This window comes from Hippocampus guttulatus, chromosome 8 (assembly GCF_054856545.1).
Source record: "Hippocampus guttulatus isolate MCC_2025c chromosome 8, RoL_Hgut_1.0, whole genome shotgun sequence".
NCBI lineage: Eukaryota > Metazoa > Chordata > Actinopteri > Syngnathiformes > Syngnathidae > Hippocampus > Hippocampus guttulatus.
In genome coordinates, this window is record NC_141268.1 from 19,163,036 (window position 1) to 19,189,441 (window position 26,406).

The 26,406-nt window shown below is 44.2% G+C and overlaps 2 protein-coding genes across 3 annotated transcripts; one reads left to right on the forward strand and one right to left on the reverse strand.

The window, feature by feature from the left end:
• Positions 1 to 265: 265 nt before the first annotated feature.
• On the reverse strand, positions 266 to 3,729 carry thoc7 (THO complex 7). The gene is made up of 9 exons (XM_086118313.1): positions 3,616 to 3,729; positions 2,528 to 2,634; positions 2,201 to 2,321; positions 1,487 to 1,614; positions 1,286 to 1,372; positions 984 to 1,041; positions 665 to 731; positions 512 to 581; positions 266 to 423 (listed from the first exon to the last, which is right to left on the reverse strand). Exons 2-9 carry the CDS (start codon positions 2,544 to 2,546, stop codon positions 362 to 364), a joined length of 612 nt encoding a protein of 203 aa, XP_085974439.1. The 5' UTR covers positions 2,547 to 2,634; positions 3,616 to 3,729; the 3' UTR covers positions 266 to 361.
• Positions 3,730 to 3,839: 110 nt separating this feature from the next.
• Positions 3,840 to 25,454, forward strand: atxn7 (ataxin 7). Of its 2 annotated transcripts, XM_086117647.1 has the most exons (14): positions 3,840 to 3,988; positions 4,903 to 5,001; positions 8,430 to 8,651; positions 8,836 to 8,904; positions 14,434 to 14,538; positions 18,385 to 18,697; positions 19,285 to 19,414; positions 19,496 to 19,625; positions 19,782 to 19,864; positions 20,809 to 21,083; positions 21,248 to 21,437; positions 21,560 to 21,681; positions 22,409 to 23,558; positions 24,673 to 25,454. In XM_086117647.1, exons 3-14 carry the CDS (start codon positions 8,438 to 8,440, stop codon positions 24,688 to 24,690), a joined length of 2,799 nt encoding a protein of 932 aa, XP_085973773.1. In that variant the 5' UTR covers positions 3,840 to 3,988; positions 4,903 to 5,001; positions 8,430 to 8,437; the 3' UTR covers positions 24,691 to 25,454. The 2 variants fall into 2 exon arrangements, with proteins under 2 accessions (XP_085973773.1, XP_085973772.1); XM_086117646.1 differs by having other exon boundaries at positions 19,285 to 19,625.
• Positions 25,455 to 26,406: the final 952 nt, after the last annotated feature.

A 26,406-nucleotide genomic window follows, 5' to 3' on the forward strand; every position in this document is an offset into this window, starting at 1 on the left:
AACACAGAGAAGTTAAAACATACATCAAATGCAAATCCTCCAGATTCTGTCGCGATTTGAATTAGTGTTTTAAGAGTCCGAAAACTGGTGTGGTTGAGATTCACCCTGATGATAACTCGAGGTTCTGAATGTTGTCTGACCTCTCTTCAACATAGGGCCAAAGTTGGGCACAGTTAGACGTGAGAATGTACCACATTTTGGCTGAAAGAAACCGTCTGTGTTTCTCCCTTGAGAGCTCCAAAGGTTTGATGAATAACTTGAGACAGTAGTTTTCACATTTATTTAAAAAAAAAAAAAAAAATACAGAAAACGTTGCAAACAAAATCGGTTCACTTCATTTGAAACGAAAGAACGGAGTTCCTCATTCGGCGCTCCCAGACGGACTTTGCTGATTGTTTTCATCCGTGTCGAATTTCTCATCATCTGCGCGAGATTCAAAGAATTAGAAAAAACACCAAAACAATAGGACGTTTTGTCATTTGTGGTGCGGGTTGACAGAGAGTTGACTCACTTTCAAGGGTCTGCTGTAGTTCTTGTATGGTGCTGAGAAGCACATGGAACTGTTTCTTTCGTAGCTCCAACTGAAATTGGACCGTATAAAGTTCGCGTCATCCAAATAATACTTCCGGGTCGTTAAAAATAAACATGGGAAACGTTTCTTTACCTTAGCGTCCACATTCTCCTTGATGTTCGACAACTGCTGGAGTTCTTTGTCAAGTGCCTCCAACTGCCTGTAAGCACAAAGGTTACAGAAAGGTGGCAGAAAAGATCAACGTTTCACTGGAGTTATTTTAACTAGTTCATGGCAGTTAAAATGACACCATTTTTTTTTCTATGCCTACGATTTCACCTGGGATCAAATTAGGTTTTTCAGTGTTTTCTATAGGCAAAACAAAGCCGTTTAAAAGTCAAGAAAAGAAAGGCAGTTGGTGGTCACAGAACACACTGGGGTTGACTGTGAATGTTCCATCCAGTAAACTCACTTGAGTGTTTCGTGACGATTAGGGTGATTCTGAATAACCTTTGCAAGAGCATCGTATTCTGCAAGAGGAAAATAAAAATGTCAAAAGGCACCGAGCACTGTTCTGGCATACTCAAAAAATAACAATCCCTCAAGTATAATGTGATTACAATGTTAAAACACTTGCACACTGTATTAGCTTATGATATTCGTCAGGCAGAAGCTTATCAATGACTAATTTTGACACGTTGTGCATAAATTAGTGAAGGGGGGGGGTAGGAAGAGACAAACAGATTTTGAGAACAGTTACGTAAATATTCTTACCTTGGCGGTTCTTTCTTACTCTCTTTGCTCTCTGGATTTCCTTTTTGCATTCTGCTATCTTCTCATGTGCTGAAGTTATATTTTGTTCTGCCAAATGGAGAGAAGGCGATGACTATTGTCTTTCAGCACGCACACAAACACTTAGTGTTAAGTGAACTTGTAATATATAAGTAAATAACGAAATGAAAAAAAAATGTTTACCTATATTGGAGTAGATTGTGCCATAATTCTCCATTTCCCTCAGATTCATATCATAGACCATCAGAGTCTTCCCCAGGGAGAATTCACATTGGGCCAGTGTCCCGAGCATCCTCTGGTACTGTGTGAAGCTGTTTTTTTTAAATAAAGGAAAACCTTTAAAACAAATTCCTTCTTTACACTGAAAATGTATGATGAAGAGATTCATTTCAATCAAAAAGTGTATACTGGTACATATTCATGAAATACATTTTAAAAACTTTTTTGTGAGGTTTTCAGATGGCCAATTCTTAACAATTGTAATCTTAAAACTATGTTTGCTTGTTCATTGCATTATATAGTAGTCTCTCATTTGGGTGAATTTGGGTTTTTTGGTAACTAATCCAAATTATCATGATTGTATATTTTTCAAAGAAGCAACATTTCACAGTGTGTGTTGTGAATGTCTATAATAGATATGAATTGGATTATTTCAATTTGATGAGCAATGTTATGTCAACTATAACATTTCTATTAATTGAGATGCACCTGCAGTATGGTTTTATTTATTTATTTGTTGGTAGTGGGGCAAAATTAAGAAACCAGCAGCCATTTATCCAAGCAACGCATACATTAAATTCAACAAATATATCGCAAAGTCAAACGCGTGACTATAATATAAGTAGATATTTCGGGAGCTGTTCCATGCAAATCGATCAATCTGTCGAGTTCACTCGCCTTTCTTCCGGGGTCCCAGGTGAGTTGCACCACTTGGTGAAGGTTTTCAACAACAAATTGATTCTCCGATCATCCCCAGCTCCGTCGCCGTCGATAAGAAGACGTTTTCGAATGACTTCGTCTGCAAAAGAACCAGAAGAAGCCGTCATTGCTCAAGTTAGCGGCTAACAGTGCTAATTGAGAAGGGACTGCAGCCGACTCTTGCGAGTGGAATATGTGCGTCAGCGTGGTGAGGTGACAACATATCAACTCTTTTTAAAGCTTCGGCTCAACTCGATTGACTTAACGGACAAAAAACCAAAATGAAGAAATGAAAAGAGTACTTACCATCTGTGACAGACCCCATGTCTTCATGAGTTCGTATTCTTCTTCGACCGAATTGGTGACGAGGAGCAGAGTCAGCAGACTAAATGCTACGGCTTTACCGCCCTCTACTGGAATAGATGCGGAGAGCAGTCATCCATATAAAAAGCCAGAACACAAGAAAAATACACAAATAAAAGAAAAACAATGTAGTCTAACTCGATTTTTTTGACAGTTTTTTTCCCCACTGACTTGGCTTGAGGATCTTAGACCGGCACAAGACAACGGAAATGCCACAAATTGAATTGAATTGAATACAACTTTATTGTCAAATGTGCTGAGCACAGATGAAATTTCTTCCCTCTCAACATAAAACAAGAGGAGCCGTGTTCATCATTCTGGTAGTCCATAACATTTAAAAAAATCTCTATAATAAGACAATACACGGGGAAGATCTTGCTACTCTAAAGCTGTTGCTATGCTCTCTGTTAATTCATGCAGTTGCTGTCCCTCTTTTGTTTTGCATTGTAGGACCCAAAATTCTCAGTCAGTCAAGATCTCAACACCCTTGCCTTTACCGTCTTTTTTAACTTGTTTCGTTATCCTCAGTAATTGAATGGAATACGCCTATTTCGCCAAAACAAGGATTTATGTGATTTGTGTGACAATTACTGTAGTGGTATGCAAGCTCCCTCTTGTGGTACAAAAAGTAATCACTGTATTCAATGTTCAAACTGTGCATCATGTCACAGTAGTTTTTTTTTTAACCCAGTACATCAGGTCATCCATCCATCCATCCATTGTCTGCACCACATTCATCACCAGAGTTCCGAGTGTGCTGGAGGCCATCCCTGCTCATTTAGGGCGAGAAGCGGGGTGTATGCCGAACACCAACATTCACATCTAGGACCAATTTGGAGTCCTCTGTTAATCTGATATGTATGTTTCCAGAATATGTGACAAAACACACACAGGCAGAGGGAGAACATGCAAATCCAAAACAAGAAGGCCAGAGTCCTAATTTTAAACCAACCAATAAAATAAACTCAAGCGAAGAACAGCGACCCGAGACAGTCACTGAAATACGGTAACAAAGTATTCTTAGTTATTACCTCGTTCCTTCCCACACCTGGAAATGATTGACTGCCCTCTTTGGTTGTAAATTCTATATTTTACATAGTGCTCTAATTACCGGTTGGTGCCCGAAATATATTCTGTACTTCCCCAAACACGCTTGAAACAATGAAACGCGAGCCAAACTGCGCGTGAGTCATTTACAGGGGCGCGCTCGTCGAAGGCTCAGTGACGTCGCATTCCCAGAATGCAATCTGGTAAACAGACATGGAAGCACCTGGTGAAGACCTCCACAGAGGCTGAGCACCGCACTCGCTCTTTCTCGCCGTGTCCTGTCCCCTTCGCCCATTGCATCCAGTTGATTTCAATCGGCCTGGCGTTTCTTTACACTTACCGGCATCTGTAGGATTGGTAAGGGCAAACTTGCCGCGAGTCTGTGACGACTGCTTCTGACTTGTGCTGTACTGTCAGGCTGCTGGCAGCTTCCTCGCTAATGCTAGTCATGGCTGGCTGTAGGCTTTAGCTAGCAGGGCGACGTAGCCACCGAATGCTCTCTCATAGCATTTGAATTGAATTGAATACAACATTGAGCTGGACTGGATGCAACCAGCTTTCGCTCCACGGCTTCTGTCAGATATCCACATTACGTTTTCCACTTGTACCCGCGGCAGTAATGAACGTACCTTTTCGCACGTCAGTCTCACTTCACTCTCTTTCAAAATGATCAATGATCGCTGTTGATTTGGAGGTGGGAGCAAGGCTCCTCAAAACTTGTTCTGGCTTGGGACTGACAGCTAAAGTTACTTGACAATCACAGAAAGATACTTATTTTTCTCTTGTTTAGTTTTTTTTTTGGACATTCACTTTAGTTTTTTACTTTTGCTTTCTTTATGCTTTGCATTGTACTCGCGCTGCGTTTTCGAGTCGCAATGTAGTCCACGTTAGGCTTGTCCTGTTTACATTGTAAAGGAGCGACGAGAGAATACAGTATTTTACGTTTTTATTCATATTTACTCTCAATATATGTTGCCAGTATATATCTATCTATCTATGTTAAAAGTGAGTAAAAGTATCATAGTATCTGCTAGTAAAATTACAGCTCTAAAATGATATTTTAAAAATACTGCTGAACACAATGTATTTTTTGGTAAACAAAATATACAACAACTGGGCAACTAAAATGTTAGAATGGTTTTATAGAGGATGATCACTACTGCCTTCTGCTAAATAAGTAGCTATTTGTTCTTTTTTTTTTCAATAGACTGTTCAAAGAATAATTCTACCTTCCTAACTAGACTCCCCTCAATGTGCATGTGTGTTTCTAGATTTCTTCTTCAGTGTGTGCGGCAGCCAGTGAGAACCCAAACTGATGTGGATCAGCTGACTGGGTTACAAATAAGTTACTTTTTTGCTTATTTGCCAAGGTAATATCTCACTTCTTTATGACCTATGTGCCATTCACGTGAATTACAATTGCTAGGAATTGTTGCTTCATAATGAGCCTTATAAAGGCACTATCTGTTGCAATTTTGTACCCGATAGACTCGTACATTGTCATACGTCAATCATTGTCATTTAGTTTACACCAAGTTAGTGTAATTTACACAGTATACTGTATAACACTTGTCATTCAAACACACACACACAGATTTGACTTCATTATGATTATGTGCCTGACAGCTCAGTTTAAATGTGCAGCATACACGGCCCAAAAAAAACAAGTCACACCATAGTGCCACACGACAGTGTTGGTTAAATAAGACGATTGATTATCTTTAATTAGACAAATGATAGTAACACTTAATCACCGTGATGATGATCAGTATTGTTCGGGGTTACACTATTGATCTGTGTTTGCATTTTGAAGCACATTAACTGTACTGCACGCAATGTCTGGCAGTTTCATTCAAAATTTTGCAAGTTGTTGTTGGCAACCTTTCCATTTCTACCCGCCCGTCATCGCACGAAGATCACTGTAACTCCTTATGCTTGCAGTCTTTATATTATCGATCTATTAGCCTACTACTGTGCTTACTGTGAGAACCCAGGCTTTTATTATTCCTAAACACACCACAAGAATGCGTGGAGCTTTATCCTGTAACATATGCCGTTCTCAAGTATTCGTCCCGACATATTGGTTTCAGTTGCAACAGCTCACAAAAAAAAAAAAAATCACTTCCTAGAATCCCCACCACAAGTGCGTTATCACTATTTTATCATGTCAAATTAGGGAGAAAGATCACACATTTTTGAATACTTTCATTTCTGCAAATTTATATACAGTGTGACAGTACCTCATTGCTCGTATCCTGCAATACATTGTAAAGCAACAAGCAAAAGACGTATTCATTGGTTATTTATTTCAGAGCTCTTGTCATGGCCGTGTCAAAGAAGAAAATACAGAAAGGAAGCCTTTTCATCACCTTCTCACACGCTAATTTGATTCCTTTTTTTCCCCCTATTTCTGTGAGCATATATACAGTCCATTTATGGACACAGCTTTTTAACGGTCGAGAAATGAGTGAAAAGAGGTCATGAACCTGTGTTAATTCCACAGCTATTTCTAAAGTTTAATTTTTGGTTGTACTATCCGAGAAGGATGGTTTTTTTTTTTTTGAAAGGTGGTTGAAAAAAAGGAAGCGTTTCTTCAGAAGAGGAATCGTTGCCTGTAAGTCAACTTGAACTTGTAAAGTGCAGTCGTCACGAGCGGTCTTGGCGAACGGCCCCATACAGATTTTCTCTCAGTACATCAGGGAGTAACAAGTTGTAACACATAATTTTTTTTTCCAGAATGATGTATGTACTGTATTTCCACTGATAGTTGCCATCCTGCAAAGAGATGCTGTGTTGTAGTTAGTCCCTGGTTGCATCATGCCCCAGGGAAAAATGAATAGCTCCCCCAAATAGACTTCTCCGACAGGGAAAAGTGAACTCTAACTGACATCGCCTCAGTTCAAGTCACTGTTGGAGAGTTTAACCTCTCCGCATCTGTCGACTAAATATATTCTAAACACGTGAAACGATGTATTTGTTCGTAATGCATCACTCTAATCTTCTCAGTGTCAGTAAACGTAAAGCAACTGACTGTCCCTTGAAATCAGGAAGGTGCAAATGTTTTGAACATTACTCTGCCTATTCTTGTCAGGGAGGGTGAAAAGATCTGGCAGACTTGAAACCAGTGGTTCTTAATCTTGTTAGAGGTACTGAACCCAACCACTTCATATGCACATTAACCAAACCCTTCATTACTGAAAAATAAAAAACGAATTCAAGAAGTGTACCTTCAGTTTTGCCGGTGCGAGACGAGAGTTGCTCAACTTGTTGTGACAAATCATGCAGATAGGATACTGATTCCCATAACGTTCTGTGATGCATGTGAATCCATGTACCGGTACTACATATTGGTCTGACCATTTTCTTTTTTTGCTCGACATAGTTAGCATGTATTAAAACATTCAAAAAAAATCACACGACGTACAGTACTATCACGAGAGTCACATGTTGACTACTGAGCGAACAAAATTTCCCACAGCACTGACTGGACAAGCAATATAATGTGATCATCCGCAGCCAGTGATGGCGAAGCGGGTGTGCCATAACTAATTGACATGTTGAGTCAGGTGTGTCTTAACCTCCATGGCAGAGGCTCTGTCGAACCCCTGAGATCGATTCACTGAACCCCAGGGAATCAAACCCAAGTTAAGAACCACTGCTTTAAACGTTTCATAGTGAAAGTGAAAGCACTTTCAATCTGGTGAAACCTTCAGTCTGGTCGAACATCAACATGTCTACAAAATGTTATCTGTCCGTAGCACAGCAAACGTCTTCCACCTCCTCATGGTTTATTTTCTTAAACGTGCATGTGCGAGCGGATATTCAGACATCACTCTGCATGAGTCACCACCCTGTTAGAGCTTAAATCAGCTGATCTGTAAGGGTTTTTTGTTTTTTTTTTGGTCTGCTACACTCACTCCAGTGGATAACTACCACCAATTACATTATAAACGATAAACATGTTTGATTAGTACACTTTGACCGGAGTGGGCATTTTGCCTTTATAAATGAATACTACACCACATGCATTTTACATTGCATTTTTATTGTTTAAAGGCCATTATCCTATCTTAATGTCCATTTTTTGTTACAAATAACAAAACAAGTGCTCCCATCTCAAATATTATGCATGTGAAGATTTGTTGGCATGAACTAATCATTTTGCAGTGGTCTTCACATTTTTAAAATTGTATTCATTTATTTTGCTCGAAGGTCAAAGGTGAGCTTGTGCACAGAAAAGCAGTGATGTGGCTTTGGTATCATGGAACTGGTGCAGGATCATCGCATTCACTTTAGATGACGCCAGGGGGTCACCAAGATGGTGCCCATAAGCACATGAATAGCCCCTGGGTCTGGTCTAAAAATAACTCCTCTGTGATGAGACATTGTCATTTCCAAGGAATGTCGTTGAAGTGATTGTTTGAAAATATCAAGGAAGATATTTATAGAAATATTTTTTGCATATTGGCATGTGTTTCCAACCCTGTTAACGTGATTAGTATTTTCACATCGATGAATACAATCAATTTGTATTAAAAAACATCATTCAAAGTATTTTGAGCAATTTTTTTAAAAGCTTTTATCAACGTGATAGTTTTTCGACACGTATCTTCAACAGGGAACAGAGTTAAGGCTATCGTCGAGATTTAATTGTATTTTTTGAACGCCTCCCCAGGGGCCACGCGCGTGTTTTGGATTTGTTTATTTGGGGAAACGCGCGATGCGAGACGACGCGGTCGCGAGCCACGAGGAAAGTCCTCTCCTGCGCCGAGTTGACTCTCGTGTCGTTACATTGTAGCGGAAAGAATGTCGGAAAGGGCCGAGGATGACGTCAGGGGGGAGCAGCGCCGAGCAGCCAGGCAGCAGCTGAAGCAGCAGCAGCAGCAGCCGATCCAGCGGGGAGAAGGCTCCACAGCAATGGCGACTGTTGCGGAGCGGAGATCCTTACCGAGTCCAGAAATAATGGTGGGACAGCCTTGGAGCAACTGGGTCGACGCCGCCAAACTCCACGGAAACGACGGTGAGTCCGCTCCCGTCCCGAATGTGTGCGCCGAAGCGAGGTGGAGCGCCCCAGCGTCGCCGGCGCTGGTGTGCTTATTTGTGGCCGTTCGCATGCAGTTGTCGGCGGAAGATGAAAAAAACATAGTGGGGAGCAACGTGCAACTATTTATTTGCCTCTGTGTCGGCTCGCCCCGTTTTCTCAGGTGCTGAATTGGAGGAAAGTTTCAAAGACTTGGGGAAAAATCGCGAAGCCATGCGTTTGTGCAGAGAAGGTGAGTCTATGTGTGTATGTGTTGTTTTTTTTCCTGTCCAGGGCTAAATGTGTACAGTACAGTATTTTGGTTCTAGGGGTTTGGACATAGACTCGCAAGCCTATTAAAACCCTTCGTTCAAAAGTCCCTCTACAGCAGATCAAATGACCGGACAAGACTTTTATTTATGAAACATGTCTGTTATTTATGTGTTAGTTGACATCCGTCCCGAAAATAACTTCGACTAGCTGTCATTGAGTATTGCCCTAAAATATATTAATAACAACACCCTAGAGTTGTCTTGTACATGTAAACCTTCGTGACGGACTGCAGCATTATTGCTCTAACTCCATGTCACCTAATCTTTCACGTGACATTAAAACATGGGAAAAAGTGATTGATTAGACCTGCAATATCGTTTACCCAGCGGAAATATACAAATTTGCTTTTGTTTTGGGATATAATCATCTTTTGATAAATTACCATCACAATCTATGAACACACAATATCTTCTACATTATTGAGGGATAAAAATGTACAAAAGGATCAGCTTGAGATGAGAATGTTATTTGATGTTTAGACCGATGATAACAGATTTTCTTTGACATTGTATGACTACATCAGAGCATTCTTACGAGACGGATTGCCACTATCATTTCAGAAATGTGGGTGGCGGCAAATCGTTCATAAGGAAGTCACCTTTAATGAGCAAATAATAACTTGCTCACATTTAGTGTCCAAAGAACTAAGTAGCCAAGCAGTCAACGTCTGGTTGAGGTAAAACACAAAGACAGTTAGAAAAGGTAACCAGATAGATAAATCTGCCAGATAAATAAAGTCTGAAAGCAACAGTCAACACCAAAAAATCACTACATCATTGTTGTCTATTGGCGGCCTAGTGGTCCAGTGGTTAGCGCGTCGACCTTACAGTGCAGAGGTACCGGGTTCAATTCCAGCTCCCGGCCTCCCTGTGTGGAGTTTGCATGCGTGGGTTTTCTCCGGGTACTCCGGTTTCCTCCCACATTCAAAAAAAAAAAACATGCATGGCAGGCTGATTGAACACTCTAAATTGTCCCTCCTTGTGAGTGTGAGTGCGGATGATTGTTCGTCTCTGTGTGCTCTGCGATCGGCTGACAATCAGTTCAGGGTGTCACCCGCCTCCTGCCCGAAGACTGCTGGGATGGGCTCCTGCATCCCCCGCGACCCTTGTGAGGATAAGCGGATCGGAAAATGGACGGATGGATCGTTGTATATTAAGATGGACATTTGTGTGATTTTTAAAATGGTATTTTCCACACTTGCTTTAATCTATCTGCCTCAAAAACAATTAACAGAGAAATTAAGATATCCTTTATTTGTCCCACACTGGGGAAATTTACAAATACAAATACAAATATAGTGCGAACAAGAAAATATGAACATTATGTCAGACCCTTAACTTTGTACGCATCTCAAGGCAGCTTGATGATTTCTGGATATGAAATGGTTGCAAAGCAAAAGTTATTTTTGTATTATTGTTTTGTGTTTTTTGTTATTGTAAAGTGTCCTTGAGTGTCTTGAAAGGCGCTTATAAATAAAATGTATTATTATTATTATTATAGTCTGAAAAGTTGAAAAACAATATGCCAAGTAGCGAGCACAAATTTAGCGCAGAAGCTGAGGTCTGGGTTTGTTCCTAACATTCAAATACTCATGCTAGCAAACGAGCTAACTTGCTGTAGTTAACAATTGCGTGTTAGCGTAGTCTTAGCGTCAGGGTCCTGTTTCACTGTGTTTACCCCTAAGCGGGCGGGGGGGGGGGGGGGGAGCAAGCCACAACAGACTTTATGACCACATATAATGTAATAAAATGCTCATAACTTTTGATCCGCAAGCTCTTTGGGCGATAATAAGGACAGCTAATTACCGATTAAGTCCACATAATCCTTTAACGTTTAGATTCACTCTTAATTCGTCATAAACACGTAACAGTTTCACACACTTCATATTGCTTGTGGGGGGGCTGTGCTTTTCTTTGTTTTGTTTTTTTTGTTTCTTGTCGACTTTTTTGCACCATTAAAAAATATATATATATATTACATACATCTGTACATTGCATCTGCTGTCTGTGGGATTGGCCCTGCTTACCAGACACCTAATTGAAATTTTGCACTGAATGAAACCAGTAGGCTATGCTGATTAGGGTGATAGCTCACCGTGTCCCTCGATCATTGTTAATTTAACAGTCAAAAGTCATGTTTCAATGAGAACCGTGAGTGCCGAGTTTTAATGAGGCTGAACAATTTAAGTTGCCATCCCGACTATTGCCTTGCAGTTCAGTTCAATTGCCACGATCAGGCTTTAACAGTTGTAGTTTATGTTTGTGCCTTTCAGATTCTCAAACTTATCTAATGTATTATTTTGTCATGACGACTTTTTTGTCTCTGTTCAAGGACACTCTTGGCCAGCACATTTATGACTTGAACTTGTTTTGTTCTGCTACAGCATTGTTATTGAGACTCTTTGCTGATCAAAATTAAGTTGAATCATTCTGGTTTTTCCAAGCTGAGAACCTTATAGTGTTTTGCCCGTCCTGCTCCACTGTCAGGCCCGCAGCTCATGAAGGATCGCTGCGATGTGCATACGTGTCATAAATGGGAAGCAAGCGCTTACAAGGATAAAAATTGCACACCTTTTCTTGCTCTGTCTTCGATGAGCAAGTGCCATAATGGTACAGTTAAACGGTCGCTCAGGTCATCTCATTTTGGCGAATGCTGATGATGTCATCAGCCCGTGTCAAGTACCATTTTCTTTCATCTCGCTTGTGAACTAAATGGTTAATTGCCGGGCTCTTTGTCATGGCACTTATCTGGGGTTGTTGTCCTTTCACAGGTCAACAATGTAGCCAGAGCAGAAGACCGTTGCACAATTCAAGTAGTAGCACACAAGTGCTTACGGATGCCGCGTTACTGTGTTTAATACTGTACTCTACGTTACATTCCGCACACAACTGAGAAGAGGGCGCTTCAACGAAATCTAGGAAGGATTTTTATTGCCTCTGCCTGTCCTATAGAGCTCGTGAGAGAGGCCAGTCAAAATCCACGATTGGTGCATCTCTCGCCGCGCAGCTGTGAAAACACGTGTGTATCTTATGGCGAGATCCTTTAGAAACTGTCTTTGGGTTGATCAATTCTCACTGTGTGTCTCGATTGAATTATATTTGTGTGTGTGTGTGTGTGAGTGTGAAGGTTTTACAAGTGGCTCTCCCACTCTGCCATGACTCATGCCAGATTCTTGCTGTGGTGTAACCACTGCCATGCTATAGGAGAGCTGATTCATACGCAGACGGTGGTTTATTTTTCCCCCACTCCCAAATGCACAGCAAATAATGACTTTGTATATTACATATAGAGTGTTGGTGTCCCAGAGCAGTGTCACTTAGAGGTGGAGATTCATCCAGTGTTTGCCGCTCGGAGGCAGCCACCTCGATCATTCATCACCGCCGTGGATGAGGATCCTCAAATGAACTGGACTCTCATTCTCTCCCGATGTTTTGCTGCTCACGATCTCGCTTTACTCTTCCTTGAGCGCAGGTCCTGTGCTCGCGCTCTCCTTGTCTTGCCGAGGACTGCTTCTGCTCTGTTTCAGTCTCCATCTAGCGTGTTCGTTTATTTTTGTTTTTTTTTGTGGCTCTGCTCCTCACCTCCGTTTCCTTTGCTTTCCTTGAGGACTTCCTTTCTCTCTGCATCCTTGTTTCACTCGGTGTGATTTAAGGAGACGTGTACAGAGTTCATTTGACCGTAAGCCTTTTCAAGCTAGCTAGCTAGCTAGCTATTTGTTTTGTTTATTTATTTAAATAGAACAGTCAGTATGTACGTTGTCGATGAGACGTGCAGGCAGATCTAGAAAACATTTGTGGAGCACTCTAAGTGAGCATCTCTCGCTGTTTTGGGAAAACACTTTTATTTGACCTTCCCGTTGATTTCCTGAAGAAAAAAAAATATTCAATGAATGCATGGATTGATTCATTGGGATATCATAATAGAGAGTGAATAATTATCCACCAAATATTGTCAACAAAATGCTGCCTCGAAATTGTTTCTGTTGCGATAAATCACAATTGGCCTGACCGTTTATTTGACAAGTACTTTTCTAGCCTCCCTATCTTTGCTTTGAACAGTTAAATTAGTGAATAAGCTGCTGGGGCCAGATGGACTCGCAGGCCTGTGACTTACCAACAAACCAGTGAACGGGCCCCCTTTCGCGTGGCATTTATTGCCTATTCGCGGAAGCCAGTCTCTCGGTCGCACACACCAGCAGCATGATTTTCTATTCACCCTCTACATATGTCATTTAGACGCCTTTTGTCAGAGTTGGAAAGTCATTGGCTTTTTTTTTTTTCTGGGGCCACTCGAGCCACTACAAAAGTCTCTCGGTGAAGGGGACATTGAGCTACCAGTAAGTGTATCCACGCGATTCACACACTCAAATTAGGCTCAGGTGTGTCAATTCAGCCACAAATGAATGCCACTCAGCACCCTGAGAGGCAGCCCACCACAGAGGCCTTGTTACATGGCCATTGAGTAATGGTCCTCATCCCTTCCAGACCCCCGTCGACGAGGTTTCGAGGGCCCTTGACAGCCTTCCAGCGGTACAGATTGGAGAGGGGCTCCGCTCTTACATTCTCTCCCTTTGCTTAACTCACCATAGCACCCCCCCCCCCCCCCTACAAGCAATCTCTTCATTAACCTCCACAAATTAGGAGGGGTTTTTGAACCAGCGATTTGATAATCACCGATTCACTTCTTTTGCTTGTCTTCGAAAAACACTACATTGTCTTCAAACTTCGCATCCAGTCCGGGGAATAGTGTTTTGAAAAACACGCAAGTCAATAAAGTAACCACAAGTTGTCGATTAATCTTTTGTTTTTGGGAGCTCAACCCCCCCTCCACACCCTTGGAAAAAAAATGACACCACTGATGAACACTTCTCCAGCGCTTCATAAAGTTGCCAGGGTTTGCCCCCCCAAAAAAACACAGATCAAAGATCTGTTTGAATTGGAGACATGATTAAAAGGAATTGTAATGACAAAACAAGCTGGCATCTCCCCCCGAGAGACACAATTGGAAACTGAATTCCAGTACAACGCGCTCAGTCATTAAAAAAAAAAAAAAAAAATTGGTTGACTCAATGGAAATTTGATTTGACAGCAGGTAACCTTTGGATCACTACTTTGGCCTCTTCTTATCAGCATGTACTTCAGCATGAATGAAGCCAAGTGTGAGATAGCCGTCCCTATTTTTATTTGCAGGGTTTACTCGTCAGTTTGCCTTGAATCTAATTTTTGTTTTTTCCGTCTGTATGCGTGTGAACATACTTGCTGTATTTACCGATACACGTATTCGCGTGTGATTACACAGGTGACGAATGCGACGTTATGCCCTGCTAATCAATCCTTCCCCTTCTAGTTTCCTTTGAGGGGTCTTCTTATTTTTGATCTGTGAGCGCGGATGTTAAGCGCTTGCTTCTCCACGACTTATACCCTGACATTGACATTTCCCCTGTGCGTAGATATGCCGATATTTGGCCAGTATCCTGCGCAAGACGACTTCTACCTGGTGATGTGCAGCCACTGTAGTCAAGTAATCAAGCCCCAAGCCTTCCAAGCACATTACGGTAAGGTTTGCCGACAAATATTCTGTCAACGGCAACACTTTTTTTATCCCCCCTTTATTCCGACACATTCTTCAGGTAGACACTTTGGGCGCTTTTTCGCATCCGGCAGTGATGTTTTATTCAAAAGGAATGCGAGACGGCGACAATAAATTTGGCAAGAATGAAATAGTCGGCTTTTGCGTGCCGCTGCTGCCAGAGCATCGCTGGTGGGGACGTTTCTCACAGCGGTACGGTTTGTGGTGTTTCTCCCCCCCGCCCCCTTTTCCTCACACCATGTCCCCAACCACTTTGCCTCCTTAACGCAGAAACCTGAGAGCAGGCACCACCAACTTTGATTTATTTACTTAACGCTCTGTCGCGTGTGCGTGCGTACGTGCCTGCATGTGTATCCAAATCCCTTGTTAATATTTGATACGGTTCTCGCTTCTACACCGCTCCATTTTTTCCCAAGTTTATTATTCTATAACTGGTGTATGTTTCAAGCGCTTTGTCTGTTTTGAGAGTTACCAATGATGATTACAGGTGATCTAGAAGATGAGATACTTGTGATGGGTTGAGCACAAAAAAAAAAAAAACGTGCAGTGTACTACGGAGACAATGTAGCACATTTTATGAATTCGTTTGAAGTGGTAAAGCAGTAAGTAAAAGCGCATTTAGTGAGAGGACAAACAAGCCGGCGAACGGTGGTGGTTTTCCTCGAATCTTGGTAAAACCTTGGCTGGTGCCGGGTCGTGGAGAGGGCCTCAATATTTTGGGTGTTTAAGCTTCTTGATTGCGGCCGAGCAAGAAGTCACTTGGGTTGCGCAAGCTCGGGTTTCCATGGCATTGCAAGAACACTTTGCATGCTCTTGAACCCCGATTGCAAGCGAATGCCCCCTTATTTAGTTCTTTACTTTACTACCGACTTATATACGTGTTTGACAGACTGGCAATTTTATGACAGAAATAGTGCATTTCTTTTTGCTGTTCCCAAAACTTAAGGATTCCCCAGTTAGCACTGAGCCAACAACATTTTGACGTTGGTGAAAAAAGGACGACCGGTACTCCTGTTTCTAGGAATGGGGGGCAGCAGGGGTTGTCTTTGACTCCTACTGGTGTTATGTTTTTCTATCAGTATTTGCGAGAGTGTGTGTGTGGGGGGTGGGGGGGGGGGTGGCGTTCCCTGGGAAGTTCGTGCGTTGTGACTGGGCTCGAACAAGGCGACAGAGAGAATGGGTTGGGGGCAGGGCGAGTGATGGAGAGTAGGAGCGGAAGAAAGCCATTATTCTGCCCTTGCAAAGTAGGTGGGTAGCTTTGCTCTGGATGTGACACTTGTTCTTGATGTTGTGATTTTTTTTCTTTCTTTTCCTTGTTACTTCTTGGCGAAACAACGATATGTCCATGCTGGTTGCGTACAAGTTTCATGTTGCCGCTTTGTGGCGCGGGTCTGCGGGTAGTTTTTCTTCCAATGAGCCATACAAAAAAAGGGCTTGTTTGTTGTGTCTTAAGGGACGAGATTGCTGTCTGTTTCTACCACACATCATGGCTTTGAGGGTTTTTATTTGTTCAATGAGCCGACTCAAATGGAGGGGTGGGGGGGGGGGGCTTTTCCAAACTGTTCCCCAAAAGTTGGAAGTTTGGAGTCAAAGAATCCAGATTGACAGAGAGCAGAGAAAAAGTGTTTGCAACAAAGCCCCGTGTCTGATTTTCATCGCTCGCTCGTAATTATGAGTCGTGGCGTAAGACGCACAAATGTTATTTTTCCAAAAACCGAGGTTAAAGGTCATATTACAGTTTAAATCACCAGCAGCCAGCCATGACCGTTGCATTTGAATGCGTGTGCATGTGCCTTCATTCCGATTCCCAGCTCTTCTATCGATTGAGCACGGCGTACATGTACTCGGGCCTGATTTTTGTAACCTGCCTTTTGGACGTGTACAATAGAGACGCAAAATCAGCTTGGGCCATTTGATAAATCTGCAACGTGCTTACCTAATTCGTCAATTTGCATACACCCCCCACAATGCGCAAAAAGAACCACGCGGCATTTTGGCCGCATTTGGCGGCTGCCATCCTGGTTTGTAGCCACTGAGGAGATCAGCTCCCGCATCTTGTCTTGTGCACCAAACAAAGTTGTGCTCAGTTTTTACACGCGCAAACTTCTGATAAATCATAGTTTGCTAACCCGGGTCTGGCCCTCCATAATTGTTCACAGTCCTTTTACGGTGAAAGAAGCTGTCATCTCTTGATGCGATGGCCTCTAAAAGAGCACAGCAGGAGCAATGTCTGCTTCACCGCCTGACCGCGCAATGTCACCACCGAGCCATCTAATTTTGCCCAAAAAAAGCTGCTGTCTGATCACCAACTAAAAACGAGATGCAATTTGGAAAAATCAAAATTACAGTGGAGCCGCATGCGAATAATCACCCCGCAGCGGCTTAACTGTGTCCGCCTGAGATTATACAAAATGTTTCTCCCATGGGACCCTTCGTCCGTCACTTAGCGTCAGCCAACGCACGCTGCGGAAGTCTGATTTGTTCAGGAGAAAAAAAAAGACCTGTTTTCGATTTACAGCTGCAGGATTCAAACGCCGCGTGAGTTTAACCCTTTCAGGGACAGCAGTTACTACAGCGGATAGATTATCATGTTATCAGGTTACGGGGTGCATGAAAGGGTTCATATCCAGTCCAGGCACATGCACCGATTTAGTCATTAATTGACTGCATTTTTCTTTTCATTTTCTTGTGACTACATTGGAACTTGTATGGATTTGAACAATCTAATCTTGCTACGGAAAATAATATAGAGGGTAAACAATCTGTTCCACATTTATACTTTTGCCATAAAAAGAGGCGACTGCACAGCCCATCTCTAAGTTACATTTGAACCTTTTTAACTCCTCTGTAAGTGTAAAAATAAAAAAAGACATTTTCAATTTCAAAATGTAAAGACAATAAAAAAAGGCCCAAAGCTTGGGTGACATTTTCGCAGATGCACATCTCAGCGTGGCAGACAATTATTTTAGTATCGTATATGAGACGACAATAAATCTTTTTTAAATCATTTTCAACAGTAGGTTCTGATTTTTTTTTTCTCTCTCGCTCTCTCTGTCTCGCTCTTTCTGAGTTCTGCCATTGACGAGTTGGTAATACCCTCACTATTTTCGTTCTCTTTGGCAGTGCCTTCATGTTGTTCTGAGAAGCTCAGGCATGAAAATGAAGCTCTTGACCTATCGGTTGTTTCTATTTTAAGGCTGAGTTTGCATGGATCACAAACGCGGCTTCGTATTGTCAGTGCAGGCTTTATTTTTTTCCCTTTTTCTTTTTTTTATGTCTGATAACGGCCTGCCTTTCTCCTTGGCTGTGGAAAGATGAGCGTTCAATCAAAGCTGTAGATCATCGTCATGCGTCAGGACAAATCTGCGACACCGCGCACCCGTTAGCGCTCGTTATTTCTTGATTTATTCAAACTGAAATCACGCGGAGTTCTGAAAGGATGTTTCATTCATGTCTTTCCTGCATGTCGCAGCTCTGCTCTCTGTATTCTCTTCCAAGTGCCCCCTTTTTATGATTTTTTTGGGGTACAGTTTTGTGTTTATAGCCATCCACTCCTTTTTATTTTATTTTTTTATTTTAGATGGCTTGCGCTCACGAGGGTCATGGGTAATTCCCGCCATTCCGGCTGGCTTTGAGAGAGGGTTGTAGTACGCCAGTCCCGGGGACAGCTACAAACAAGCAACCGTTCATTCTTACGTTGACCCTTTTTGACAATTTAGTCTTCAATCAACCAGAACTGCATTGCCAAAATACTCAAAAGGTTACGATTAAAATGGATTGTTTACCAGACTGCTTTGTGCTGTTTATCCAGAGAGAAGACATAATTCTGCCATCAAGTCAGCATCCACCTCGCCCTTCACTTTGTCGGGAAGGAACAGGACCAGTGCTAGCAGTGGTCTCGGACCTGGACTTGCCTCAGGGTCTCTCGCTGGAGTGACAAGCGGAGGGATTGTTAGCCGAACCGCTACCGCTGGATCGAACTTCTCTTCCTCCGCAACGTCGTCGTCCTCCTCCTCCTCTTCCTCCGCCAATCCCAAACTACTCAAACCAGCCAAAGACAAGGTGTCGGGCATCCAGCGGAGACCTCCCTTTGCCCCGTTCAGGATGCTGCAGCCGGACAAGATGTAAGTTTGAGAAACACCGGTTGGGGTGCGGTGCGAAGGTTGCGCAATATTATCTTGGTCATAGCTGTACTTGACATGCTGTTCAGTCTGTGATATCGCTGATAAGAAATAAGTGGATTAAGTGACTTTAAGATGCAAACATCATTAAAAAAAAAAAAAAGCTTAAGTTGAATTTACTCCTCTCCCATGCGGGGGGGAGAAGTAATCGAGATGAAATATATTACGTGACATGAAATCATTCGTTTCATTTTAAGCGTGTTACTTCCGTGCGGGAGCAGTCCAATGCAATTCCTACTTCCTGTCTACCTGACACGATGTTCTGCTCTGATTATTCCTCTTGTCTCGGCCTTCTTTACAGCTCGTCGTAACCGTGTTGTCGTGGGCACGTCCCATGGAACACCACCCTCATGTTTATGAATAACGAATCATGAAATGTGTTGGGTTTTTTTTGTTGTTTTTTTTTGTCCTTCCAGCTCCACCCACATGTGCACATTTTTCTCGTATCATGCGTTTCTCACCGGCTCGATGTTTCTAACGCTCAGCTTCCTCCTTGCGGCCCTCTTCATTTCTGTCACCTTCTCTTCCAGCCTCACCCCGGCTGTCAAGGTGGAGAAGATGCACCTGAATCCGGACTCGTCAGCTAAGCTGGTGCAGGTCCCCTCTGCTCCCGCCACCACCTCATCCTCCTCCTTCTCTACATCCTCCTCTAGCACCACTGTGAGCTCCACCACTACCACCATCACCACCTCCTCATCCTCAGCCCTTAAACCAGGCCTTAACTGTCCCTCCATACCAAAGCCTCCCTTACTGGCCCCGGGTCAGATCCCCAACGGCAAAGGCCACCTGTCAATTCTCTCGGACAAGAAGCAGGACAGCAGCAACAGCAGCAGTGCCAGTAGCAGGCGCCACCTGAACAAGAAAGTCACAGGTCAGTTGGGAGAAGGGATACACCTTTGTAGATAGGCTGGCCTCATGTCTGATTTACTTTTTTTTTTTTTAACCTGAAAATGTCACCATCATTTTTATTTTCCTCCACTATGTACATCATTTATTGTTTTCACTCCTCCTCCTCCTCCCCCTTCAGAGCGTGAGTTCAATCCAGACATTCACTGTGGCGTTGTGGATGTGACAGCTCGGAAAACCTGCACAAGATCCCTAACATGCAAGGTGACTGCTTTCACTTGAATGTGCCGTTTGCTTGGTGTGTCATTTCAGATCCGTTTGTTAATATTCACGTGATCGCTGGGGAGGTCCCGCCTTGGACAAAACCAAAACGTTTTTAAAGAGCGATGCAGTCGTCCGATAGTTTTGACAAATAACTCGTATCTGCAGTCATTCACAAAAGTCTTTAAACCGCAGTTTATATTCTAGATTTTGGTGGTACAGCGAACCCTCATTTTATCACGTGGTTTACGTTCCAAAAAGAACCCGTGATAGGCGAAATCTGTGATGTAGTGAGATTTATTTTTTACAGTTATTATACAATACTGAAATATGTATACAATGAAACCAAAGACCAAAACCTGTTTTCAGGCCCAACTATTAAAAAAAAAAAAAACGTTTTCAACAAATAACTATCATAGTTTTTAGAAATACTGTAAAAGAATATTTTTAATAGTCAGTACGAGGTTGGACATATTGTCGTCCAACAGCCAATCAGGATGCAGAACACAATTCACTGTTTAAAAAAAAAAAGCATTAAAAAACTGCACTAAGAAAAATCTGTGCAACAGCGAAGCCGCGGAAGGTTTATAGCTTTATAGCGAGCGTTCACTGTATTGAAAAATGACGTCCAATGCCAAATGGAAATATTACAATTTAGCAGATGACTCCGCCTCTTTTCAGCCACCTCACGAGCCCGATATTTTCCCCGGCGCCGCCCCTGTTGTCGACTGAAATTGATGTCAAGGTGTCAGGCTGACATTGTGAATGTCACACCTGGCTCCGGTCACATGACGTTTGTTGCCGGAAACGTGCCGACCGAGCGACTTATTCCGTATTCCGAGAACACAATATTCACGCGCCGGCTAGCCTAACCGCATTAATCTTCACACCTAAACATGGTTATTTTTTCTCAAACGAGATACATGCCCTTTGTTTTGCCACATCAGACACATTCCTTGAACCAGCGGCGGGCAGTGCCAGGGCGGAGGAAGCGCTTTGACATATTGCTGGCAGAGCACAAGAACAGAACAAAGGAGCGGGAGAGAGAGCTCCACCAAACCCATTCCCAACAGCCTCCCCCTCTCAGGGACCCGCACCCCTCCCTCCATCTTCCCACTTCTTACGATGTCCATACGGTGGCTCATGGCAACGGCCCCGCCCCAGAGGCCACCAAGATTCTGCCATCCAACAAACCCAAATTTCTCAGCCCTGTTCTTCCACGGTCAGTGATGCTATGATGTTGTTCACTTATGTATTTTGTTCATTTTGATTCGGTGACGCTAAACAGATGACTGTCAACCCCAAATAAGACGACTGTTCGTTGGAAACTGAACAGTTCTTTTTGTGACGAGATGAGAATCGCTCGGGTGCTCTCTGTCCCAACAGATTAAACAACATACACGGGCCTGGTACCCCAGCGGACCCCGCAATAGTCCACGAGTCACCGCACCATCCCCAAAGTACTCCTGATGGGTTTTCTCGAGCCTCCAGTGATGAGGGCGAGAATGAGGAGCGTGAGGAGAACGCTGAGAAAATGCACTGTCACTATTCAGGTTATCACCCTCGACCGGTAGCTGTAAGTGTTTTTGTTTTTGTTTTTTTCTGTAACACTTTCCATTTTATTCAATGCATCATTTTCAACTGAGCAAATCTTGGCCACTGTTTGTACCGACAATTAATTACGACTCTTGTTTTCAGTACTGTAATTTTGGAAGTCGACTGTTTGGGAGAGGCTGTTACTCCTTCGACAGGCGATGGGACAGAATGCGATACGTCCTCGCTGCAATGATGGACAAGCACGTCAACTCTCAGATGTGGAAGTAAGTAGCCGGACGTGATCGCGACCCGAGTGATGCGGCTGATAATCTGCCGCCCGTTGTAAATTGTGGTAAAACAAACTTGAGCTTCATTGGTTACAGACCCGAACGGCTTTTAAAGTCTGTAGTACAACCAACAGACTTCATGCCTAAGAGTTCAAATCAAGATGTGGAATCGTGTCTCCCCAGCTGTGCCGCTCATTCAAATAATGTTAAAATGACACATCAAGTGAACATGTCACGACAAAAGAGACAGCCGTACCAACAGAGAAAATGGTTGACTTGTCTCCCGCTTCAAAGTGTCGGTCTTGCAACATCGGAGACGCAATGGTTTTGAGAAATCTGAATCGTCTTCACCTGCAAATCCTACAAAACGCCTTTCAGTAAATGAATGAATGGATTGGCTCATTGTGGTCACGTGATCACGACAGGGGCTTCTGTAATTACTGCGTGTACGCAGTCTGTGATGGGCGGTCTGTGGGAGAAAAGAAATGCTTGATAGTTCACAATCCATTGTTGGTCTGCACATGGCCTTGACTCGGTCCGGACCGCACCCCCCCCCCCCCCCCCCCCACCCACCCACCATTTGAAGCGACCCGATTTAGCGGCTGTGTATCTGAAACTCCCAATTTTTGTTCACAGCACTCCTTAGTCAAGGTACAGCTGCAACAACAGACATAACTTGATTTCCTGCAGCGACTTTCAAAACTTTGTGGTTCCTCTGTTTTAGGAAAATCCCCTTGGCCTTGGAGAACAGCGCTTCCTTTGCACCTCCCCATAGGACAAGCACAAACTCCCCCAGTAGCACCCCGTCGTCAGGCTTCCTGTGCCCCCCTGCCACCATGCCCCAGACGCCCTATAGCCAATCCTTTGAAGGCAAGCCCGCGCTCTCCTATGGGACCACCTTAAACGCCCGCAGCTCTCCGCAGGGAGGGCCCGAGCACCCGGCCTACGGCACCACACAGGCCCGACAAGTGTCTTCGTCGCCGCAGATGCCTTCAGCCCACTTGTCTTCATCCACCTCCCCTTTAGCTCCTTCACTCACCTCAGGCCGGGCGCTGAAGTCCCGTCCCTCCGGCAGCGGCGGCGGCGGCGCGACCAAGTCATTGTCCGTCAGGCCCAAGGAGATCTCCGCTGGCTCCTCCACACCCGTCACCCCCACCTCAGTCGGCGTGGCCAGTAACAGTAGCAGCACCGGCTTCAGCTCGGGAAAGAAGAGGAAGAACAGCTCTATCCTCTCATCGTCCCATAGCTCCTCAGAACCCGCGAATGCTACCTATTCTCCCTCGCCCTCTTTCAAGAAGAACTGCGCAAACGTCGGCAGCTCAGGGAGCACCTACCACCACCACCACCACCACGGCTCACTCGGTTCCTCGTCCTCATCCTCTTCGCTATCTTCCTCCCACAGCGGCGTCCACAGTGTGGGCCTCAACTGCGGCCCCAGCGTGCGCACGAACTCTCTCAGCCTCAAGGCCGAGCTTTCCGCGGGGTCGGTAGGCGGCTCCTCGGGCCCGCCGGCGCGAGGCCCCCCCTCCGGCAGCCCCGCCGAGTCCATCAAGCGGATGAGTGTGGTGATGAACAGCAGTGACTCCACCCTCTCCCTGGGGCCTTTCGTCCACCACCAGTCCTCCGCCGACCACCACGCCGGCTTCGGCCACCACTCCTTAGACGGCCGCCTGGAAGGCAAGAAGCGTAAAAGCTCCCCTGCCTCCGGCGGCATAAATAGTGGCGCCGGGGGAGGCGGACTCGGGCCAGGTGGGGGTCCTGGACCCGGTCGACCCAAGGTGCCCAAGTCGCCTGCCATCAACAATATCCACGGCAAGCACGGGCGGAACGTTCCAGGGACGCCGGGGCTACCGAACAACTCTCATTTACATCAGGTGGGTTGTCTTCCGTCGACCAGTCGGGCTCAGAAACTAAGTATGTGCAAAGGTGTTTTGGTAACATAAAGCTATATTTCATACGTACACTTTACATAGGGACGCTTTTTCCAATTTTTTGCTTCACTAAATTCTTAATCGGTGTTTCCTGGCTCAGTTAGAATTGGTATTTAAACGGTCGTCTGGGTCACGCTAGTCACATTTTGACAACGTGAGACCACGTTCACGTCTTAACAATTGATGAACAGCAGCTGAGCATTGCGAGGCCACTCGGCTTGGAGCTGTTTGCCGACCCGGGTAGAGATATGCGGGCGCAAAGCGGGGGCTATGTGGAAATATTTTCAGTCATTTCATAAGCCTATTAGCAAAATGGTAAACGTGCGGTGGGCTCCCGCTTGTTTCCCCAGGGAGACAATAACCTTGGGCGCAGCTCAACTGTCTCATTCAAGCTCAGATGACTGATAAAAAAGCTGAGATAGTTGATTTGTCTATTATTCTTGTGATTTTTTTTCCCTGATATTTAAAGTCAATGACTATTTAAAGGGTACTTATTCAAGTTTTTTTTTTTTTGTCAGAGTTATACATTTTAGAAACGGCCTCATTTGTCATTTTCAGGGCAGCCTTGTTTATTTTTATGTTTAACAGGAGTTGACAGAAAAAAAAAAGAAGACAATGCCTGAGGATGAAATTAAAATGAAGGGGACAACATTAAATGACTGATTTCATTGTCAGTTGTGTTATGTTCTACTTGAGGAGAATTATCAGCAGTTGTGAGTTGGGCTACTCGTGGTATGAACAAAAGGTTCAGGGAACACAAGACGAAAGCATTTCGGAAATCAAACGGGTGAATTTTGCCTTTGGGGTTGTTGTGAGAGAGCATCAAGTTGTGCAGAAAGTCGTGAAACACCGACAAGTTGGACCTGTGCAGTCAAAACGTTTCATTGAAATTCATCTGGAAAGTTTGGAGTGTAGCTTTGGTTCATCCAATAATCTTCAGCCAAAAGCCGATTCGCTCTCATTTTTTTGTGAGTATGCGTCTCGCTCAGAAGGAGTCAAATGATATTTCAGCCGGGTCAAAAGATGCGCTGACACCTTTTCTTCTCCCCCCATGCAGCCAAAGGCCCGTCCCTGACAGTGGTGTCAGCCCGCCGAGTGTGTGGATGCGGCCCGATGACGGGGAATCGTCCGGAGCACCCCGCTCTGGACTGTAAGAGGCCTTCTCAAACGAAAACCCACAATACTCTCAGTTTCCCGCAATCCTCAGGTTGGAGATGATCTGGACTGCCCGGTCAAGTGAAAAAGGTCCGTACTCTTTCTCCCAAAGCCATGTCTGTTGGAGGGGGCGGTAGGGACAAGGGGTGCTCGGTGGGGACACGTCCACTTGCGGACCTCCGCTCGCGTGGCCTTGTCCCGGTATTCCGAAAGGTCTTCCAGAGACGCTCCCAGCGCGGGAGGAAAGAGAGACGACAGCCATGAGTCTTCAGGATGCACTTTGGTTCCGGTTAAGGGCTGCTCTGAGCTCTGCGGCCGCGAGCTGTCATGACGCTGAGCAAGCGGGGAGACGACTAGCCGATCTCTTCCTTGTGCGTGCGTGTTTGAGCCTTTTGAGCATTTATTCAATGTCCTACGAATGCGTTGAATTGTCCCATGTCCTCATACGCTTTTTGTCCTCACTGGTGAGACAATTCAGCACAGGAGCAGAACGTCTGCCGTCTCTGCGTGACATTTGTGCACGCGAGTCGAACAAAATATTCTAGTAGTGAGGCAAAACTGCACTCATTGACATCTGCGCACTACTACGACTACCACCAGAGAAGCGTGAGTAGTTAATGATTTGAATTTTGTCATAGTACCCTAGTACCGTATTTTCCACACTAAAATTTTCCACACATTCAATGAATGGCCTATTTTGTAATTTTTTTCATATATTGGACGCACCGCATTATAAGACGCAGTCTACAATGCATCCACTAGATGGAGCTATGCTCGAGGAAATGCCAACAGAACGATCAGATGTCAGTAAAACATATTTAATAAAGCAGCGACACGTTCAACAACCAACAGCAAGTTATAACATTGACTCGTCAACGATTAACTCTCTCTTGCCGCTGCTCTATTTCCGTGTTCAACTGCGAAACCGATGGCCTTAAGTTTGAACTCTGCGTTGTAGGCATGTCTAGCATGGAGCCATTTTGGGGTTGACATAGTACCGTAATAACCACACACAAGGCGCATCGGATTTTAAGGCGCGCTGTGAGCTTTTCAGAAAATGAAAGGCTTTTAGGTGCGCCTTTTAGTGCGGAAAATACGTCAGTACGAGAACTAATCATTTTGCCACACTTGTCGTTTCCACTAATGTATAACAGTTCGGAACACTCGTACAATGACTCCAGCGCAGTCGTACATGTTATCAGTACTGTTGGTGACCTTATAAAATTTTCGTAGTCAACATCTAACTTCACCAGCAGTACTTGTCGCGTACAGATCTCAGATGTCCTCGCTAGGAGTCGCGGAACGACGTGATGTTCATTCGTGTGGCCGAACCGCTACGATTAGTGGCGTGATGAACTTCTACTCGTCAACCTCTCTCACCTTCGTAGAACTAGTGCGCGGATGTCAGTGCAGTTTTTGCATCTTGACAAACAGGCAGTGGACGAGAGAACCGAATCACGGCGGTCGACGCACTTTTCCCGGCATTTTGTAATTCGATACAAGAAAACCTTTGGCGATGATTCTTTGAGCCGATTTCGAATCTGAAAACGTCAGAGCTGGAAATGACAACGCACCGTGCCAAATCCGTAGTGCGCCAGCTTTCGGAATGCTAACGCACAGCGAGCCGCCTCCGATT

What these genes read in the sequence shown, in the direction of transcription:
- atxn7 (XM_086117646.1), top strand. Translation starts at nt 8,438, where the DNA reads ATGTCGGAAAGGGCCGAGGATGACGTCAGGGGGGAGCAGCGCCGAGCA. An exon ending in CAAACTCCACGGAAACGACG is followed by an intron (nt 8,652 to 8,835) that starts GTGAGTCCGCTC and finishes CCGTTTTCTCAG; the next exon opens with GTGCTGAATTGGAGGAAAGT. An exon ending in AGCCTTCCAAGCACATTACG is followed by an intron (nt 14,539 to 18,384) that starts GTAAGGTTTGCC and finishes CTGTTTATCCAG; the next exon opens with AGAGAAGACATAATTCTGCC.
- thoc7 (XM_086118313.1), bottom strand. An exon ending in AGTAAGAAAGAACCGCCAAG is followed by an intron (nt 1,042 to 1,285) that starts GTAAGAATATTT and finishes TTCCTCTTGCAG; the next exon opens with AATACGATGCTCTTGCAAAG. An exon ending in AATCGTCACGAAACACTCAA is followed by an intron (nt 732 to 983) that starts GTGAGTTTACTG and finishes TTGTGCTTACAG; the next exon opens with GCAGTTGGAGGCACTTGACA.